This window comes from Aptenodytes patagonicus, chromosome W, assembly GCF_965638725.1.
Source record: "Aptenodytes patagonicus chromosome W, bAptPat1.pri.cur, whole genome shotgun sequence".
Lineage (NCBI taxonomy): Eukaryota > Metazoa > Chordata > Aves > Sphenisciformes > Spheniscidae > Aptenodytes > Aptenodytes patagonicus.
In genome coordinates, this window is record NC_134981.1 from 40,875,625 (window position 1) to 40,897,584 (window position 21,960).

General features: G+C 45.1%; 1 protein-coding gene across 2 annotated transcripts in view; it reads right to left on the reverse strand.

Moving 5' to 3' along the window:
- Positions 1-3,512: 3,512 nt before the first annotated feature.
- LOC143171941 (uncharacterized protein KIAA1958-like) overlaps positions 3,513-21,960 on the reverse strand; it is a 45,169-nt gene continuing 26,721 nt past the window's right edge. Inside the window, exons 3-4 of one of the 2 annotated variants that reach the window (XM_076361128.1) lie at positions 20,620-20,637; positions 3,513-4,632 (exon numbers count right to left, since the gene is read on the reverse strand). In XM_076361128.1, coding sequence (XP_076217243.1) covers positions 3,587-4,632; positions 20,620-20,637 — 1,064 coding nt within the window. In that variant the 3' untranslated portion in view covers positions 3,513-3,586. The remainder of the gene's footprint in view (positions 4,633-20,619; positions 20,638-21,960) is intronic. The other variant, XM_076361126.1, reaches the window with a different exon arrangement.

Here is a 21,960-nt window from a genome sequence, read left to right on the forward strand (position 1 = left end):
CTCAGGTGAAAGAGGGGTCCCGTTACCGCTAGTTTCTGCATCTTTGCAGTCCGTAAGCGGAGGGTATGTTTCAAGCAGTTCAGAAGCGCCGTCACCCCCCAGAACACTATACTTGGCTTCCAAGGCAGTTCGTTTGGGGGTACCCGACATACCTCGGACTGCAGACGGCCCAAAGAACCGAAACAGTCCAGATGTTGTATTCTTCGGTCTATCAGGCAAGGGTTCTGGGGCTAGCATTTGAGTGGCTGCACAAGCCACCTTTCTTTCAGCTTTCATGGTTTTTAAAGTCTCTAACACAGACCTCCATAGTTCCCGCACTGTTTTAATCTCCTTTGACTTTTCATCCCCCGTGATAGTCTGCTCCCACATAGTATTGCCAAGCTCTCGCCACTCAAGGTCAGAAAAAATAGTTTGACTGTCCTTAAAATGTCCCCAACGTTGTCCTAATTTAATCAAGGTACATAATTGTTTTACCGTTGTCTCGATCCCTCTCTTGGAGAGGATGCTTACGAGCAACACAGCTGCCGCCTCTATTTCCATGATAGCGGTCGCTCACTGGGAGGCAGTTGGCCAGACTGCTCCGTTATCTTATCCCCCTCCGATCATCGGGATAGTACAACTCCCAGCCGCTTTTCTCCCGCTCCCCTTCTCTCGCTGCTCTTACCGCAGTCTCGAAGAGGCGCGCCGAACCATCCTCTGCTACCAGATGTCGGAGTTTCCCTTTGTTCAGTGTCGACGACGGAGCGGGAGTTGCGATTCCGGAGTAATGACAGATCTCAATATGAGTATGGTCATTCTCCTTTATTTACACTTATAACAAGGCTTATATAGTTATCTACTATGGACACGCGCTACCTGCAGCTTGCAGATAGGTTACAGCCTTGTGTTCACGCGCATCTATGCTCTAGCAGATTGGCCCGTTCTTTCTGATCATGCGAAATGCCTTCATGGTCTTTATCTTGTTTTTCTCCTTTCAACTGCACATTCCTTTCTCCGTTATTTACTGCTTAAGTGCCTTGTCATGCCAGGTGGTGCAGTGTTTGCTCATTAAAATCAAACTCAGGAATGTCCGTTAGTGAGACTCCCATTCCCACACCTGGGCAGCCCCTTCCAACGTTTAACCACTCTTTCAGTAAAGAAATTTTTCCTCACGTCCAATCTAAACCTCCCCTGGCGCAACTTGAGGCCATTTCCTCTCGTCCTATCGCTAGCTACTTGGGAGAAGAGACCGACACCCACCTCGCTACAACCTCCTTTCAGGTAGTTGTAGAGGGCGATGAGGTCTCCCCTGAGCCTCCTTTTCTCCAGGCTAAACAACCCCAGTTCCCTCAGCCGCTCCTTATAAGCCACCCTTGAGCATCTTTGGTTCCTGTTGGATGGAGTAAAGATCTGTAGTGAGGCTCAATTACATATAGCCCTGATGTGAATCGGCATCTCCAAGCCTGCTTGTGGCACTGTACATTTGCAGCCAGTGATCTGGGGCTGATCAAGAGGACAAAGACAAGAAGGAATTTTCAGCAGGAGCCAGAAGCAGAGCCCTATCAGGAAACCGTGGGAAGAGGAGGAATTGCCACACTAAATAATAGACTAATCTGAAGCAATAGAGCTAGGTCCTACCCACATAGGTTCTGTACCAATGCCAAGTTCCAAGACTTGTAACTATGGGAGAAACAATTTGGTTAGAAGGCATGGATTTCTGCCCTGTGGGGCCTGAGGAAAGAAGCAAGGAGTCTACACCATGGGGTGGCTTCTTTTGCTCTACAAGACAAGCTCAACAGTAATTCTCCCCACCAAAGTGGGGTGGGTGGGCAGAGGAAGGAGAAAGAGGGGCACTACCATAAAGGCAAGCAGAGACCCAGCACAGGAAAACTGATGGTGGGGAACTAGGCAGATCCTGCAATAGCTGCTGTGGGGAAGCTATGGGATTAGTATAGACTGGGGAGGAGCAGAGAGCACACCTTTTCTAGCAGCTGGCTCCATGGCTGAGCTCTCACCCAGCATCACTGAAGAGCACCCTTTCTTTTCCATTAGTGATAAACTCCCCGCAGAGTTGTGGATCTAAAGAATGGAAAGTAATAGAAACAAACAAGCAAGAAGGAAAAACAAAACAAAACAGAACAGAAAAATATCCTCAATTCTAGTTTGATCCAACAGCCATCGGAATTCAGCTAAGGTTGACTCTCTCATTGACGTAAACAGGTATCAGATCACCTCAATGGATTTGTTAAAATTCTCATCTTCACAGTCCTAGGATATCTTAGTGGGGCATTTTCATCTGTAATGTTGAATAAACTCAGTCCAATTACTGGAGAAATTATCATACTTCATTTTAAAGGTAAAAAATTATAATGGTAAATTTGTTAGTGTCTTCCCTGTACTTAGAGAACAGTTATGCCGCAAAGTTGATTGGTTGAAAAGATAACAGTCATTATTTCAAGTCTTTAAGGATCACATTCTGCCATCAGATTCACATAAACAATTTCCATTGTCTCCAGTGGAAATAGGTTGTGTGCAGCTGATTTTAGCTCAATGTATTTTCCAGCACTTTAACAGTTCAGATTTTTCATTTCCCATAGTAAATATAAAATTATAATTATACTCTCTATTTTCTGTAGATTTCAAATGACAACTTAAGACATTTGATGGCACTGTGTTTTTTCTGTATGATTTGGGATAAGATTACAGATTTTTCTGCACTGTTGCATTCCCTGTGGTGTTGAAAGAGCGGCTGTGATTCTATGTTAGTAGAATTTTACATTGAATATAGCCGCAGTAACAAAATACTAATGATCAGTTCTCACTTTAAAACAGTTTAAATTATCTGTATAAATATTTTTGCCATTACACCTTCACATATTGTTAAAAACGATACTTCATAGTATAAAGACCAGTGACATTTTGATCACAGAAAATCATCAACAACAAGAATTGTTTAAAATAGTCTTTAGTTAACATTAGGATTTTTTTTTTCCAGCTGGCATAAATGAGTTTCAGGAAACAAACCAAAAAAAAAAAACAAACCCAAAACCCCCAAAAATTGTTGCAAATGATTTCACAAACTTACATCGATGCACCTCCTAGATCCTGGTCTTGCTGAACAAGAACAAGCCAACAGGTAAGAACCAGCAGCCAGTGATAAGTTTGTCTCCTCCAGTCTAGGAGGTCATGTTGTTAAAATAAGAAGTTAAACCCCCCACACACACTTTAAAATACAACTGATAATATAAACCTTCCTGGGGATTTACAGTCAATAATGTGTGCACATTAAAACTGTATTTCCAGTCTATCTTGTGCTGCCCGAGAACCATTTTTGCCTTTGTAAAAGCAGTAATTATAATACATACGTAGCTTTCATTTTTGTATTAATGCTATAAATACTATGTTAGCACTATTAAACTATTTCTATTGACTTATTTGTAGAAAGAAAAATATATTATATATTTATATATATTTATAAAGTGTATTAACACTGGAGAGGGGGTGTAGAGGAATAGTATACAGTCACAGTTTATGTGTATTATTGGGCACAAATTCAATGCTTGAAACAAAAAGGAAAAGAAAACACCGTTCAAGTTAAATCCCCCTTTCAAGCCGTGTCAGAGGAAGAGTCATAGGAAGCAGACACTATCAAGTTGCCAGTATTGGAGTGGCTTGCCACGGACTGGGCAGCTTGCTGGCTCAAGTTATTACAGATCAGCACCAGCTGATTGCTCTGTGCTTCTGACAGGGTACTACAGCTCTGGTAGACACTGAAGTTGGTCTTCCTGCCAGGGATGTTGCCTTTCTCACACATTGTCTTTACCATCTTGGCAAGCTTGTTTTTCCCCAGGGCTTGACAATTGTACCAGTGAAGTGCAGCCAAGTTGACAACTGGTTTGATGGATAGATAAAAAGGAGCATCTTCATATCGCATCACTGGGGGCCGCCGCTGTGCATATTCCTTGTAGTCTTGCACTGGGCAGGTCTGTGGGGAGTGTTGGGTGGCGTACACCCTGGAATCAGTCCCTCCTCTCTTGCTTTTGGCATTCATGTCACTGTTGTCTGGCCCCATCCACTCCAAGTATTCCAACCCAGTCTCTGTCACCCGGAGCCGGATGTCTCCCCATTTGAGGGTGGACCCATGAAAACCCGTGCAGTGTCCAAATGCCTTAGTGTTATTTAGCCAGACAAGGTTCAGCAACCCCTCAGGATTGTATCGGCTCAACAAACCTCTTTTGCGTAGGATAAGCTCATCAGCAAAGGTAAGCTTCATGGATTTGTGTGGCTTGTTTCCTTTCCCTTTACACCTTAGCTCTATCTGCTTTTGCTTCAGAGCTTCTTGGGACCTCTTGAACTCTTTATCCCTGGTAATACTGTATCCATACCTGTGCTCTTTGAGATACCGCTCCAGCCCACACTGATAGTTGGCCAAGCTGTTTGGCTCATATTCAGAACCATCCTTCTGTCTAGCATCCACAAAGAAGGAAGCAAGGTAGGCATCAAGCTCTTTGCAGGGGATGACATAGATTTCTCGGGTCTCAGAGGGGTACTTGGAAATGAGGAACTCTCGGAAGTTCCGGAGAGCTGTCTGTGTGCTGCGAATGGTCTTCTCGTTCTGCTCCCTGCTGAGCTCCGCTGCTTTCTCATCCTGGTCTGAAAGAAGGAGAAGGAAAGAAAAGCAAAGCAAACAAAAACAAAACAAAAGAAGCAGTGAGTTTGTGCAAGACATCTTCCCCAAAATAAATTTTCTTTAAAAAAATCAATTTCACAAAGAGCACTGGAAAACATTATTACATACCTGTCTTATGATTTAAAAGTCAACTTCAGTTTCACAAATGATGTTACTAGAGTATGGCAAAAACAATCAAAATGAGCTCGTGTCACTAGGGCACACTTAGGGCACAGAGATTTGTGGAAAACTCTGAGATTAGAGGCAATCTGCTTTTTAGAACAAATGCAAGATAGAATTTTTTTTTCTACGGATTCCACTGCTGTGTACAGGGCCAAATCCAAGTAATAAACCCATTCTGTATTGCTGTATTGCTTAATTTGTGAAACTAGAGGTTGTACTGGTTCCTTTTTTTTTTTTAAACAAAAATAGCTAAAGCATCATATTTATTATAGTAAAAAGTATCTTTAATTGGGTGCATTTTTAAGATTTTATTTTTGCAGAAAAATCAAAATCTGGAAACAACATTATATTACTCTACAAGGCTATTTTCATAGGTCCTTATGATCAGTGACATATCAAACCACAGTTGTGAATCAATGATCAAATGTTACCGCTAAGGTGATTCTTGTGTACCATTAATTTTCTGGCTGATCATAACATGAGAAAAGGTCTCTACAGTTAAGTGATGAGAAGAGAAAGCTTTGGAGGAACCTAAAAGCAGCCTTCTAATATCCACGTGGAAGTTACCAAGAAGGTGGAGTCAGGCTCTTCACAGTAGTGCATGGTGGGAGGACGAGAGACAATGGGCATAAACTGAAACAAGAGGGGTTAAGCCTGGGTACAAGAAAAAGCTTTTTCACCATGAGGACAGTCAAGCTTTGGCAAAGGGGTCCAGAGAGGCTGTGGCAACTCCATCCTTGGAGGTTTTCAGGACCTGACTGGACTAAGTCCTGAGCAACGTAGTCGGATCTCATAGCTGTCTTTGCTTTGAGCAGGAGGTTGGACTAGAAATCTCCCATGGTCTTTTCTGACCTGGGGTTCTATGAGTCTAAGGCCCCCAAAAGCAACAGTTCCAACTAGGGGAAGATTCCCCTAACAATGAGCGCTAAAACTACCATCTGTCATTCCCCTTTTGACAGTAGTGGAGTAGGAGCTTGCCAGGGCCAGGGATGGAAGCAAGAGAGTGTAAAAGTGGGAGTGCAGGACATCACTTCCCAGCAGCCACCTAGCTTCTCAGCCCATCCCCACTGGGCTGTGAGTTCATACGGTGCAGAACCTTTCTCTGGAGCCTTTGTGTGTTCCTCCTGTTCTACGGAAAGGAGGTGTATTCACTCTCCCTACCCAGTAAAGGAGCTCAGAATTACTCAGTTTACTATAGGCACATCTAACACATCAATGTAAGATCAGAACATCTCACCAACAGAAAAAATATTCAGCCTTGTAACTTCACTTAACATAAAGCACAAGCAGATCTGCTGGTAGGGAAGAAAGCAGGGAAGGGAAGGTGGCTCTATCTCCTCCCCTAGCCCATTTGCACCATCTCATGTGGTACACACACTTTAGGTGATAGGAGAGGGGAATAATCACACACCTGGGCAACTTCCCCTCCCACCCATCTATATAGCTGAAGAAATACAGGCAGACCAGAAAGCAGGTTTGAGCTCGGATCCCCTGGGACCAGTTCCCACATCTTCAGCACAGAGCTGTCTAGTCCGTGGAGAATATTCGGTGGAACCCACTGGGGAGGTTCTTATCCCCCTTGGAAAGTGAAAAGAACTGGAGGTCTGCAGCCCAGACCTTTAGAGGCTTCTGACGACATGAAAAAATGCTGCCAGAGCAACACTGAGGTTTGCACCAACTGTACACAAGGGGAAAAGAAAGGTAGCCAGTCTATTTCAAAAGATAACCTTAATATTGATGTCAATATCAAAGAACCCCTAGCAGCCTTCAATGTAGTCTTACGTTTTGGACAATGCATAGGATAAATCCTATTATTATGGCTAAGTACAGGCTGGAAGTAAAAAGCCAATGATGTTTGAAGTTCAGAAACAAACATTTACTCCAGTATGTTGTTCAGTGCACCTACCACTATAGCACTAGAATGTAATCAGCACTTTGACTGACAATCCACATTTTAAATACTGTTTCTGTATAAACAGCACATATAGTGGCTTGGTTTTAAACATGTCAATCACAACTTTATAGAGGATGGCCTGGGTCGTGATTTAACCCCAGTAGGCAGCTAAGCACCACACAGCCGCTCACTCACTCCCCCCACAGTGGGATGGGGGAGAGAATCGGAAGGGTAAAAGTGCAAAAACTCGTGGGTTGAGATAAAGACAGTTTAATAGGTAAAGCAAAAGCCGCGCACGCAAGCAAAGCAAAACAAGGAATTCATTCACTACTTCCCAGCGGCAGGCAGGTGTTCAGCCGTCTCCAGGAAAGCAGGGCTCCATCACGCGTAACGGTTACTTGGGAAGACAAAACGCCATAACTCTGAACATCCCCCCCTTCCTTCTTCTTCCCCCAGCTTTATATGCTGAGCATGACGTCATATGGTATGGGATATCCCTTTCGTCAGTTGGGGTCAGCTGTCCCGGCTGTGTCCCCTCCCAGCTTCTTGTGCACCCCCAGCCTACTCACTGGTGGGGCAGTGTGAGAAGCAGAAAAGGCCTTGACTCTGTGGAAGCACTGCTCAGAAATAACTAAAACATTGGTGTGTTATCAACACTGCTTCCAGCACAAATCCAAAACATAGCCCCATACTAGCTACTATGAAGAAAATTAACTCTATCCCAGCCAAAACCAGCACATTCTCCACCCCTTATTCCATACCATTGACATCATGCTCAGGTCCCACACTATCCAATACAACCTCATTAACCACCCCCTCCCTTCCCATCCTTTGATATATACACAGATATCATTCCCTTAGTCTATGGACCACCCCTGTCAAATGTCCATTAATGTCCACAAAATGTCCATTGAGTTCATTTAGTCCATGACTTTGGGCTCCATCTGTTACGGTGGTCACTCGGGACAGGAGAGGTGGTGTGTTGTGTGGAGTTATTGGGCACCAAAGCCAGCTCAGGTCAGGTCAGGTCAGGTCAGGTCACTGCTGCACTTGCACTGCTTCTTGTGAGGCTCGTCCTCCATTGGTCCGGGTGGTTCCTGCTATAGTGCTTCCTATAACATGCAACTCAAATCATGGGTTACAACAGTTTAAAGGTATATCCATTACAATCGCCACCCCTGGTCCCTTTGGACCAGGCCATAGGGTTTAACATTGCAACGAACTCCTCCCCTTGCCCCGGCTCCGGCGTGGACTTATCCACGGACCACAGTCCCTTAGGATGTTTACCTTCTCTGGCATGGACTTATTCACGGGCCACAGTCTCTTCAGGGATATACCTGCTGCAGCCTGGACTTAGCCACAGTCGCTTCGAGGTGTACCTGCTCCGGCATGGCCCCATCCATGGGCCACAGTCCCTCCTTAGGAGTGTACCTGCTGTGTCGTGGACATATCCACGGCCACAGACGCTTCAGGGTGCACCTGCTCCCACGTGGACTTATCCACAGGTCACAGTCCCTTCGACCCGAGTTCACACTGGAGTTCCAGCCAGTCCAGTACAGCAGCACAGGAACAGCAGCAATGCCCCGGCCTGACGCAGCAGTGTGGCTTGCCTGTCTGGAATGGCTGGATGCCATTGCTGTACAAAGTTATCTATATATTTGCTAATAGCCAGTATAAAGGCAAGGCCAGCCCCAGGAAATCAGTGGTCTTTATCGATGCAAAATTCGGAAGATATTTATCTGGCTCTTTGTTCTGTCATAAAGAGAACCATTTGAAAATCATTCTTGCTTCTTCCATGGAAAAGGGAGGGTGAGATAGTAAGATTGAGATACAAGTGTATCTCAGCCTACGCAAAACTACTCTGAGATTAAGAGACCATTTAATCAGAGAGAGCTCAGCACTTGTAAGATAATTCTGATACTTGTACTCCCTCACTGTCTGATAAGGGTTGACTTTGAGCAACTCCTACACACACAACACAGAAAGCCTTAAATCAAAAATATTTAATGTAATTAATTCATAACCAACAATAATCATTTATTTAGAAACTTCAGAAACTTGTTTTCCCCACCAACCCCAACAAAAAGGAAAACAATCAGATATTTTGAAGTGAAGGTCATATTTGGAACAAATAAAAACATCCTGAAACTTTAGAAACTCTTAAGACCAAATTAAGTGCAACTTTCTTTGCCATAGAATCATGTAATTATACATGTTGGAAGGAATCTCTAGAGATCTCTAGTCAGCTCCCCTGCTCAAAGCAGGGTCAACTAGATCAGGTTGCTTAGGGCCTTGTCCAGTCAAAGTTTTGATATCTCCAAGGGTGGAGATCCTAGAGACTCTTGGTGACCCTGTTTCAGTATTTGACAACCCTCACAAGGAAAAATTTTCTGCTTATATTTAATTGGAATTTCCCATGTTGCAACTTGTGTTCATTGCCTCTCTTGCTATGCCAGTGCATCTCCAAGAAGTCTGAATCCATCTTCTCTGCACCCTCCTATTAGGTATTCAATGAAAGCAATTAAATCTCCCCTTCATCTTCTCTCCTTAAGGTTGAACAAACCCAGCTCCCTCAGCTTCTCCTCATATGTCATGTGCTCCAGCCCCAAATCATATTGGCAGCCTCCACTGGACTTGCTCCACCATGTCCACATCTGTCTTGTACTCGTGCAGCAAATAGCTGAGCAGGTAAACCCAGTTTAGGGGGGGGCGGGGGGGTGGGGCACATGGAGCGGCCCAGGAATGACATTGCTGAGGTATGAGCCATTTGCCAGCGGGGTGAATGGTGGAATTGAGACCTCTGGAACTCTGGTGATGAGACATGGACAGAGGGGTTGGAGGATGAGTGCAGCAACAACATTTTCATCTGTCTGTCAGTGCTTAACAAAGCAAAGGGGCCCCTGGGGGCCTGCCAGCATACTATCTCAGTGCGCAATTACACAAAATGAGTTGCAAGATTTGGTGAAAACATAATCTGATATCCTTCTACAATAAGGTCATCCGCCTAGTGGATGAAGGGAAGGCGGTGGATGTAGTTTTTCTGGATTTTAGTAAGGCCTTTGATACTGTCCCTCACAGCATCCTTCTGGACAAGTTGTCCAACTGTGAGATGAGCAGGTTCACGGTGCGCTGGGTGAAGAACTGGCTGAATGGCAGGGCTCAAAGGGTTGTAGTGAATGGGCTACATCTGGCTGGCGGCCAGTCACTAGCGGTGTTCCTCAGGGCTCAATTCTAGGGCCAGTTCTGTTCAATATTTTTATCAATGATCTAGATGCAGGAGTTGAACGCACCGTTAGTAAGTTTGCTGATGATACTAACCTGGGAGGTGCTGTTGACTCTCTTGAGGGACAAGAGGCCTTGCAGAGGGATCTGGATAGATTGGAGCATTGGGCAATCATCACTGGCATGAAACGTTAGGAAACATTTCTTTATCAACACTGGAACAGGCTTCCTAGAGGGGTGGTCGATGCCCCATGCCTGTCAGTGTTTAAGAGGCATTTGGACAATGCCCTTAATGATATGCTTTAATCTTTGGTCAGCCCTGAAGTAGTCAGGCAGTTGGACTAGATGGTCGTTGTAGGTCCCTTCCAACTGGAACTGTTCTATTCTATTCTATAACGGCCAAAGACGGGAGAAAGGCTGGAACAGGGGTTATTGCGAGTATGGGACCTTGGAGAAGATAGTGTCCATTTAAATACTCAAGAACTAATGCGTCTGGGTACTGTACTGGGTTTATGTGGCAAGGTTTTAGTAGCGGGGGCTGCAGGGGTGGCCTCTGTGAGAAGAGACCAGGGGCTGTCCCCATGTCAGATAGAGACAGTTCCAGCCAGCTCCAAGACAGACCCACTGCTGGCCAAAGATGAGCCAATCAGCGACAGTGGTAGTGCCTCTGTGATAACATATTTAAGAAAGGGTAGAAAACCCTGCACAGCAGCTGAGGGAGAGAGGAGTGAGAAAAATGTGAGAGAAACAACGATGCGGACACCGAGGTCAGTGAAGAATGAGGGGGAGGAGGTGCTCCAGGCACTGGAGCAGGGATTCCCCTGCAGCCCATGGAGAAGACCATGGTGAAGCAGGCTGTCCCCCCTTTTTGTCCCTTTATTGCTATGGGCCAAGCCAGGTAACCATTATGCAGTATATCTTTATCTGAACCCACGAGTTTTCTCATTTTTACTCTTCCGATTCTCTCCCCCATCCCACCGGGGGGGGAGTGAGCGAGTGGCTGTGCGGTTCTTAGTTGCTGGCTGGGGTTAAACCACGACAATTGTTTATTAGAGACTTCAGACATTTCCCCCTCTATTTTATTATACTGCCTAGAGTAGTGAATCAAAAGGTGGATTTTTTTCTGTTCTGTCTGAACTATCTACTGCAGATGTAATGGGTAACATCTTAACAATGGATTACATCTTAACACCTTTTCTCCCCTTCCCCCTCTTATTTAGCAGAGTAATAGAACCCAGCCTTGCTACAAAACTTGCACTTTTATTTCTGAAATTCTGGTTGGTGATTTTCCCCAACTTGAACAATTTTCTTTCCTTTCCCCAATATGAATGAAGCAAGCTGTGCAGAACATGAACTCAGTTCAAAGAGCTCACAATTTACTACCTCATCTCATCAGTATCAGTGCACATTTTCAACACACATATATCCTTTGTTTTCACCAGTTCACAGATGAGAATCTAACAACCAGCTGTTTACAAGATTCTCAAGAAAGGGTTAAGTGTTACACTCACAGAGTTTTAAAGGTGCTTTTTTTAACCTGTTTTTCTGGCTTGAGCCTGTGCTGCCAGTCTGTCTCTCTCCTCCTCACACTCCAAAAAAATTAATGCATTTGAACTTAGCTTCAACCTTTGCAGTTATTTCTAATTCAAACACACAAAGTTATACAAGTTTGGAGAAGAATCAACAGCTGGGCAGAGGACGGAGATGTGAATGTGTCTCAACTGAGGGAAAGGCCAGAGAACTCAGGTGTGAGATACTCTGCTTGGCAGCTGCATGCATGCCCTTGTTGACCAAAGAGCACCCACGTAGCTCCAGACTAGCCACAGCATGTTCATACTTTTGTCAGCTTGGAGTGCCCCAAGGAACATGGGAGGTAACTGGGAATTCTGCACTGAAAAGAGGTTAAGAGATCAGGAACACATACTCATAGGAAATCAGACTTCATTAGTCTCTTGTTCATGGAACAACTTGTTTTTGAATGTCCTGGAATACATGTTTAAACATACTTTATTGTAATTTAATTGGATAGACTGCATTTTGCAGTCTATTCAAATAAATTCAGGACTCTCAAACTTTTTTCTAGCCATGCACAAATACATGGAATGTACACGCACCTCCCTGCTGCTCAGAATATGGCTACTATCTTTATGCTGTAATCATATGGTCAAAATTTTCCGGCCTGGTTTGTATTGTCATTTCCATAAAAATAATTTGTTCTTCCCAACAGCATATGAGTAAATGGCTTCTCCTGCCATTTACTCATATGCTATACTCTGTTATGCCATTCTGCCATACCAGAAATGACATTGACTAATTCCTGCAAGAGGTAATATGGGCTATAGTTTTATGGATGCAATTGTGGATGTATGGTTTATGTATATATCTATGGCTATTTTACTATGTACTAGAATAATAAATAGTCACATGTATTTGAGAACTATGCAAGTGATTGGTATATGGGATGGATTATCTGTCAAAGTGTAAGGTTTCTGAGGGCTGTCTGAAATCAGGAGAGAGAAAACAGACAAAAAGAAGCCTCTTTCTATGGAGAGAAAAAAGAAATGGAAATCACGAGCAAATAGCAAAACAGACACCTGCATATGGCCAAGAAAGCCGAGTCTGAATGCCAAGAAAAATTTTCCTGTCTCTTAATTTGTTTTCCTGGAGGTCTAGTCAGTAACAGAGGGCTAGTCCCAAACAATGAGTGCTATGTGGATATTTGCCTTTCTTAAGAACCAACAAGGGGGGGACAGGACTAGATACATCCATGTGACTGAAGGCATGAGCACACCACACTCAGAGGAAGAGTGCTCCAAAGTTGTGGATAGAAGGAAATTATCTGCATACAAAACTATCCCCACTTCTTTGGCTCATCCATCTAGGCCACAGTACAAAGGCAATGATTAGGCAAATATATGGAGATAGGGGAGGGATGAGAGGAGACAAAAGACTGAACCAAACGAGGCAAAGATTACTGGAACACAAGTCCTTCCAAATTTGTCACCATCTGGATCTGTGGATACCCTCATGCCCTACTTGAAATGCTTAGCAAAACAGCACATTCAGATTTTGTATTGCAGTGATGTGGCCTGTTTCAGAATAAGCTCAGAACTGAACTTCTCCCAGCTCTGAACAGAACAGAGGGCCATTCAGGAGATGCTTTCATCATGCACATCTAGCTAGTGAAAAACAAAAACAGAACACAGTGTCACTGTCAGTCTAAAACATGCCATGAATTTAATCAACAGGTAGGCATACAATATTTCTTTGTGTGTGTTCTCACTGTTAATGAGATCTGCAGATGAGGGGTTCTAGACTAAGGCAATTTATACATGAACAAATCCTGCTTCACTGCTCCCAGGAAACCAACTGACCCACCTTTGGGGAAATGTGCTAAGTTCTTACCAGTCATTGTGCCTGTGTCATATCAGGCACAAACACCACCATGTAATTCAGAAAGGTTCATCATATGTTTTCCTCTGAAAGTGAATGCGATAGCGCTACTGCAATATAGAGCACACCCATTTCACTAGGTTCATAGTGTAGTTTGCAGGGAAAACTTACATTTATTTACTTACAATGTCTATATAAAATAATTAAAAATATAACAGAGGACAGAGTAGATAGATAGTCAATCAAACTGTTTTTGTAAGATACTCTGAGGGTGCTTTCATTCTGATCAAAAGGTCAGTGCTTCGTGTCCTGATCCTGCAGTCACTTAACACTTGCTTATCTGAAGGTCATGATTATTCCACTGAAGCTCCATACCTGTGCGTGTGTATGAGTTTGGAAAATGAAAGGCCTTACCTCCAGATTCATGGAAGCATCTTTATACAAACTTGGAGTAAGTTCAACCCATTTAAATGCTTTCCTGACCTGGGATAGTGGTGACCAGCCGAGTTTACGCATCAAATAGGCAAATCACGGCATCACTGAAGCCGGTGGCAATACCATCGCAAATTCCGAGGGGAACAAGATTTGACACATGGATATAAACATGGATATAGAATACTGTTCTTCTAAGAAAATGGACTACTATAGACCTTCTTATGGACAGCGCAAGGTAGGAGTCGGTGTTGAGTCGCCAAACTTGCACGTGATAGGGAACATGGGGTATGGTGGCTTTAAGCCATGATTTTTGCCCTACCAACCCTGGGTTATTCAAGGGGTTGGAAATGCTACCAATATAAACTAAACTGAATGTATGTAAAGGGTGTGGAGGTAGAATGGCACCTTGCATGTAGAATCTCTGTTACTCAATTTGATTACTTGTCCTTCCCCAACTTTAAATTAATGCTATTGCCTATTAAATATAAACACTCCTCTCCGTAGCTTGTATTGAAATACAATATTATTAATCAAAGACAGCTTCTCAACAAAGATAGATGGTACAGAAATATTTGCAAATGAACATATAACCCATCTCAGAGGATTAGACATGTATATGCTCATCAAGTAGAGAAGCTTAATATCGTTTACCATCTATGCAAAACGTAATAGCACTAATGGGCAGAGAAATGCTAATTTCTGTAAGTAAGCCAACTGATATGCTCGAACTGTCTCTTTGGAAAATTACAACTAATTTATGGAAGGTGCCAGAGTCATTTTACATACTGGATTTGCACCATTTGTGTGCAGCTGCCAACAAACAAATGAAAAAGAAAATAACCAAACACAATTTGTCCCTTTTTTAAAACAAGAAAGAATATTCTGACATAACGCCTTGGTGACGTTCATTAAGAAACTCTTCGAATGTTTCAAGAGAAATATTCAAAGCTAATGCCTTGCGCTGTGTAAATTCCATATAATATTAGGGAAACTCAGTATAACTACAGCAATTATATCTGTAACAGGTACACAGCTCTGGGATAATTTTGCTTGTGTAACAGCATCCCTGATTAAAAATTAAAGAAAAATTTAAAAATTAGGCCCTATGTGTCAGCCTTCCAGGGAAGAATATTTTCTCTTAACAGAGCACTTACTGAATGAAATTAGTCTGTATCCAGAAATTACTTCTCTGGACCAACTGTTCTAAATAAATGCTAATTTCTTCCATGGAAAGGAAGCATTAATAGCTAACAATTTCACAACAACAAATACATTACGCAACCACCACAGACAGAGAAATAACCCCTTGATATAACAAAAAGAAGCAGCTGTGTAACTAACACACCTGAGAAGCTTCCACAGGCTCTGAGTTACAGAGGCTTCTTTGTGTTAAAACAAAAAAAGAAAGAAACTGACCATCAATAGGAGTAAGGTCAGGATTTGAGGCTCAGTGTGTGTATTTCACGACATCATGCTGTAATGACTATAGATAATGTCCAGTGTCCACATGGCGATATTAGCGCTCTCAGTTTACACACAGAAAAAAAAACCCCACATAAATATATTTGGGTTTACCCTAGACTTCTCTTTTGTGAGGATTGTAATCATCTCACTGCCCAATTTTCTGGTTTGTTTTGTTCATTTGAAATGTCTCATTCTTACTTCTCTGGTAGGCTCCTTGGCAAGATCACAGAATCACAGAATGGATCTTTCCACACTCTGAGAAGGATATTGCCTAGCACGTGATTCTGTGCGTTAGTCATGGAGGCCTGGTTCCCATTCTCCAAGCTGCCTGTCATTAGTTAGAAGCCTCTGTATTTGGAACTACTTGGATAGATTATTCTGTGCAATCTGTCTTAATGTAATCGTTATTCTAGTTTAAAATTGAGCAAAGCTTAAAATTCAATACATTTCCTATTTTTAGAATCATAGAATCATAGAACGGTTGAGGCTGGAAGGCACCTCTAGAGGTCATCTGGTCCAAACCCCCCTGCTCAAGCAGGGCCACCTAGAGCACATTGCCCAGGACCGTGTCCAGACGGCTTTTGAATATCTCCAAGGACGGAGACTCCACAACCTCCCTGGGCAACCTGTGCCAGTGCTCAGTCACCCTCACAGTGAAAAAGTGTTCCCTTATGTTCAGAGGGAACCTCCTGTGTTTCAATTTGTGCCCGTTGCCTCTGGACCTGTCACTGGGCACCACTGAAAAGAGCCTGGCTCCGTCTTCTTTGCACCCTCCCTTCAGGTATTTATATACATTGATCCCCCCTGAGCCTTCTCTTCTCCAGGCTAAACAGTCCCAGCTCCCTCAGCCTTTCCTCATAGGAGAGATGCTCCAGTCCCTTAATCATCTTCGTGGCCCTTTGCTGGACTCTCTCCAGTAGCTCTACATCTCTCTTGTACTGGGGACCCCAGAACTGGACACCGTACTCCAGGTGTGGCCTCACCAGTGCTGACTAGAGGGAAAGGATCACTTCCCTCGACCTGCCGGCAATACTTTGCCTGATGCAGCCCAGGATACCATTTGCTGCCTTTGCGGCAAGGGCACATTGCTGGCTCATATTCAGCTTGGTGTCCACCAGGGCCCCCGGGTCCTTTTCTGCCAAGCTGCTTTCCAGCTGTGCGGCCCCCAGCATGTATGAGTGCATGGGGTTCTTCCTCCCCAGATGCAGGACTTGGCACTTCCCCTTGTTGAACCTCATGAGGTTCCTGTCAGCCCATTTCTCCAGCCTGTCAGGGTCCCTCTGGATGGCAGCACGGCCCTCTGGCATATCAGCCACTCTTCCCAGTTTTGGTGCTGTCTGCAAAGTTGCTGAGGGTACACTCTTCCCCATCATCCAGCTCATTAATGACGGTCTTGATCACGACTGGACCCAGTATTGACCCCTGGGGTACACCGCTAGTCACTGTCCTCCAACTAGACTTTGCACTGCTGATCACCCTCTGGGCCCGGCCATTCAGCCAGTTGTCTGCTCATCCAGATATGTTGGGGATCCTGAGTACAGAGGTCACAAGCTTGAGCTGCACATTTATTTCCCAAAGATAGCAAGGAGTCTTGGATACCTGGATAACTCCAGGGTCACCAACCTCTGGCACCCCACGCTGGAGCAAGTGGATATTTCCTGAAGGAACTGCGGCCCGTGAAGAGCCCGTGCAGGAGCAGGTTCTCCTGACAGGAACTGTAGCCCATAGAGAGGACCCACGCTGGAGCAGGAGAAAAGTGTGAGGAGGGAGGAGTGGCAGAGAGGAACTGTTATGTACTGACCGCAACCCCCCATTCCCCATCTCCACTGCGCCACTCGGGGCAGGAGGGAGGTAGAGGAGTTGGGAATGGAAGAGTGAAGTTGAGCCTGGGAACAAGGGGTGGGGGGAAGGCGTTTTTGGTTTTGTCTTTGTTTCTCACCATCCTGCTCTATTATTTTAATTGGCAATAAATTAAATTAATTTTCCCCAGGTGCCCACCAAGCCGCTCTCTCGCTCCCCCTCCTCAGCAGGACAGGGGGAGAAAATAAGATGATAAAGCTTGTGGGTCGAGATAAGGACAGGGAGTTTGCTCACCAATTACCGTCACAGGCAAAACACGCTCAACTTGGGGAAGATTAATTTAATTTGTTGCCAATTAAAAATAGAATAGGATAGTGAGAAACAAAAACAAAACTAAAAACACCTTCCCCCCCCACCCCATCCCTTCTTCCCAGGCCCAACTTTGCTCCTTCATTCCCAACTGTTCTACCTCCTCCCCGCCCCGTGAGTGGCGCAGTGGAATGGGAAATGGGGGTTGCAGTCAGTTCATAACAGTTCATCTCTGCCGCTCCTTCCTCCTCGCACTGTTCCCCTGCTCCAGCGTGGGGTCCCTCCCACGGGATACAGTCCTTCACGAACTAATCCAACCTGAGATGGGCCAATAACTCCACATAACACACCGCCTCTCCTGTCCTGAGCAACCACCATAACAGACGGAGTCCAAATCATTGGACTAAATGAACTCAATGGACATTTTATATGGGTGGCCCATTGACTAAGGGAATGATGTCTGTGGGCGGGAATGGAGTGATGGTTAATGAGGATGTATTGGGTAGTGTGGGTCCTGAGCATGACGTAAATGGTACGGTGTCGTGGTTTAACTTCAGTCGGCAACTAAGCACCACGCAGCCGCTCGCTCACTCCCCCCCCACCCGGTGGGATGGGGGAGAGAATTGGAAGAGCACAAGTTAGAAAAACTCGTGGGTTGAGATAAAAACAGTTTAATAATTGAAATAAAATGATAATAATAATAATATGATAATAATAATAATAATACACAAAGCAAGTGATGCACAGTACAATTGCTCACCACCCGCCGACCGATGCCCAGCCAGTCCCCGAGCAGCGGCCCCCCCCGGCCAGCTTTCCCCAGTTTATGTACTGAGCATGACGTCACATGGTATGGAATGTCCCTTTGGCCAGTTTGGCTGTGCCCCCTCCCAGCTTCTTGTGCACCTCCAGCCTTCTCAGTCGGTAGAACATGGGAAGCTGAAAAGTCCTTGGCTAGTGTAAGCATTACCTAGCAACAACTAAAACATCGGTGCATTATCAACTTTGTTCTCATCCTAAATCCAAAACACTGTACCAGCTACTAGAAAAGACATTAGCTCTATCCCTGCCGAAACCAGGACAATATCCACCCCTTATTCTATACCATCTGCGTCATGCTCAAGTCTCATATTTTCCAGTACATTTTCATTAATCACCACCCCTTTATATATATATATATATATATACACACACAGAGATATCATTCCCTTCGTCTGTGGGCCATCCCTCTCAAATGTTCGGTGAGTTCATTTAGTCCATGACTTCGGGCTCCATCTGTCATAATAATCTTTCAGGGCAGGAAAAATGGAGATGGTATGTGGTGTTGGATTCTTCCATGTTGAAATCAGTTCTGGTACCATCATCACTGTGCTTTGCTTGGTTTCACTGAAGCTATTCTTCATTAGTCTGGGTGATTCTTATTGTAATAACATTAGTATGGCATATAATATTATTAGTATTATTAGTATATCTGTGTATTATTAGTATAACTATTATAACTATAATTAGTACTTAACATCACATAATTCAGATCATTGGCTATTCTCACCCAAAATCAAATCCCCTTGAGGTACACATCGGACTTCCCCATCCTCCCGCATTATCCACCAAGTGCACCCAGGTCCTTGAGCAAAAGCAATCCCATGGATGGGTTTGCCTCTGCCTGAGGCAGGGATAACCCAGACTGTCTTCCCCAGCATATTTTTTATGTGCACTACAGGGACTTTATTCCCATCTACAGTACGTAAAAGTTCTGACTGGGCAGGGCCTGCTCGATTGGCAGATCCCCTAGTGTTGACTAACCAGGTGGCCTTTGCTAAATGCGTGTCCCAATGTTTGAACGTCCCGCCACCCATTGCTCTCAGCGTAGTCTTTAACAGTCCATTGTATCGTTCAATTTTCCCAGAGGCTGGTGCATGATAGGGGATGTGATACACCCACTCAATGCCGTGCTCTTTGGCCCAGGTGTCTATGAGGTTGTTTCAGAAATGAGTCCCATTGTCTGACTCAATTCTTTCTGGGGTGCCATGTCGCCATAGGACTTGCTTTTCAAGGCCCAGGATAGTGTTCCGGGCAGTGGCATGGGGCACGGGATATGTTTCCAGCCATCCGGTGGTTGCCTCCACCATTGTAAGCACGTGGCGCTTGCCTTGGCGGGTTTGTGGGAGTGTGATATAATCGATCTGCCAGGCCTCCCCATATTTATATTTCAACCATCGTCCTCCATACCAAAAAGGCTTTAACCGCTTGGCTTGTTTGATTGCAGCACATGTTTCGCATTCATGGATAACCTGGGCTATAGTGTCCATGGTCAAGTCCACCCCTCGATCACGAGCCCATCTATATGTTGCATCTCTTCCTTGGTGGCCTGAGGTGTCATGGGCCCACCGAGCTAGAAATAATTCACCCTTATGTTGCCAGTCCAGATCCACCTGAGCCACTTCAATCTTAGCAGCCTGATCCACCTGCTGGTTATTTTGATGTTCTTCAGTGCCCCGACTCTTGGGTACGTGAGCATCTACGTGACGGACTTTTACAACCAGGTTCTCCACCCGGGCAGCAATATCTTGCCACAATGCGGCAGCCCAGATGGGTTTGCCTCTGCGCTGCCAGTTGCTCTGCTTCCATTGCTGCAACCACCCCCACAGGGCATTTGCCACCATCCATGAGTCAGTATAGAGACAGAGCACTGGCCACTTTTCTCGGTCAGCAATGTCTAAAGCCAGCTGGATGGCCTTTACTTCTGCAAATTGGCTCGATTCACCTTCTCCTTCAGCAGTTTCTACAACTTGTCGCATAGGACTCCATACAGCAGCTTTCCACCTCCGATGCTTTCCCACAAGACGACAGGACCCATCAGTGAACAGGGCATATTGCTTCTCATTTTCTGGTAGTTCATTATACATTGGGGCCTCTTCAGCACGCGTTACCTCCTCCTCTGGCAATATTCCAAAATCTTTGCCCTCTGGCCAATCCATGATCACTTCCAGGATTCCTGGGCGACTGGGGTTTCCTATTCGAGCCCGTTGTGTGATCAGTGCGACCCACTTACTCCATGTAGCATCAGTTGCATGATGTGTACAGGGGACCCTCCCTCTGAACATCCAGCCTAGCACTGGCAGTCGGGGTGCCAGGAGGAGCTGTGCTTCAGTGCCGATCACTTCTGAAGCAGCTCGAACCCCTTCATATGCTGCTAATATCTCTTTTTCAGTTGGAGTATAGCGGGCCTCGGATCCTCTGTATCCCCGACTCCAAAACCCTAGGGGTCGACCTCGAGTCTCCCCTGGTGCTTTCTGCCAGAGGCTCCAGGTAGGGCCGTTCTCCCCGGCTGCGGTATAGAGCACATTTTTTACATCTTGCCCTGCCCGGACTGGCCCCAGGGCTACTGCATGAACTATCTCCCGTTTAATTTGTTCAAAAGCTTGTCGTTGCTCAGGGCCCCATTTGAAATCGTTCTTCTTCCGGGTCACTTGATAGAGAGGGTTTACAATCAGACTGTAATTTGGAATGTGCATTCTCCAAAAACCCACGACGCCTAAGAAAGCTTGTGTTTCCTTTTTGCTAGTTGGTGGAGACATGGCTGTTATTTTGTTGATCACATCCATTGGGATCTGACGACGTCCATCTTGCCATTTTATTCCTAAAAACTGGATCTCCTGTGCAGGTCCCTTGACCTTACTTTGTTTTATGGCAAAACCGGCCTTCAGCAGGATTTGGACTATTTCCTTCCCTTTTTCAAAAACTTCTCCTGCTGTGTTGCCCCACACGATGATATCATCAATGTATTGCAGGTGTTCTGGAGCTCCACCCTGTTCTAGTGCAGTCTGGATTAGTCCATGGCAAATGGTAGGGCTGTGTTTCCACCCCTGGGGCAGTCGGTTCCAGGTGTACTGAACACCCCTCCAAGTGAAAGCAAACTGTGGCCTGCACTCTGCTGCCAAAGGGATTGAGAAAAACGCATTAGCAATATCAACTGTGGCATACCACTTGGCTGCCTTTGACTCCAGTTCGTATTGAAGTTCTAGCATGTCTGGCACAGCAGCACTCAGCGGTGGCGTGACTTCATTTAGGCCACGATAGCCTACTGTTAGTCTCCACTCTCCATTAGACTTCCGCACTGGCCATATGGGACTGTTAAAGGGTGAGCGGGTCTTGCTGATCACTCCTTGGCTCTCCAGTCGACGAATCAGCTTATGGATGGGAATCAGGGAGTCTCGGTTGGTGCGATATTGCCGCCGGTGCACTGTGGTGGTAGCAATTGGCACTTGTTGGTCTTCGACCTTCAGCAACCCCACAACAGAGGGGTCCTCCGAAAGACCAGGCAAGGTGGACAGCTGTTTAATTTCCTCCATCTCCAAGGCAGCTATACCAGAAGCCCACCGGTACCCTTTTGGGTCCTTGAAATACCCTCTCCTGAGGTAGTCTATGCCAAGGATGCACGGAGCATCTGGGCCAGTCACAATGGGGTGCTTCTGCCACCCGTTCCCAGTTAAACTCACTTCGGCTTCCAATACAGTTAGCTGTTGGGATCCCCCCGTCACCCCAGAAATACAGATGGGTTCTGCCCCTATATAGCTTGATGGCATTAGGGTACACTGTGCACCGGTGTCTA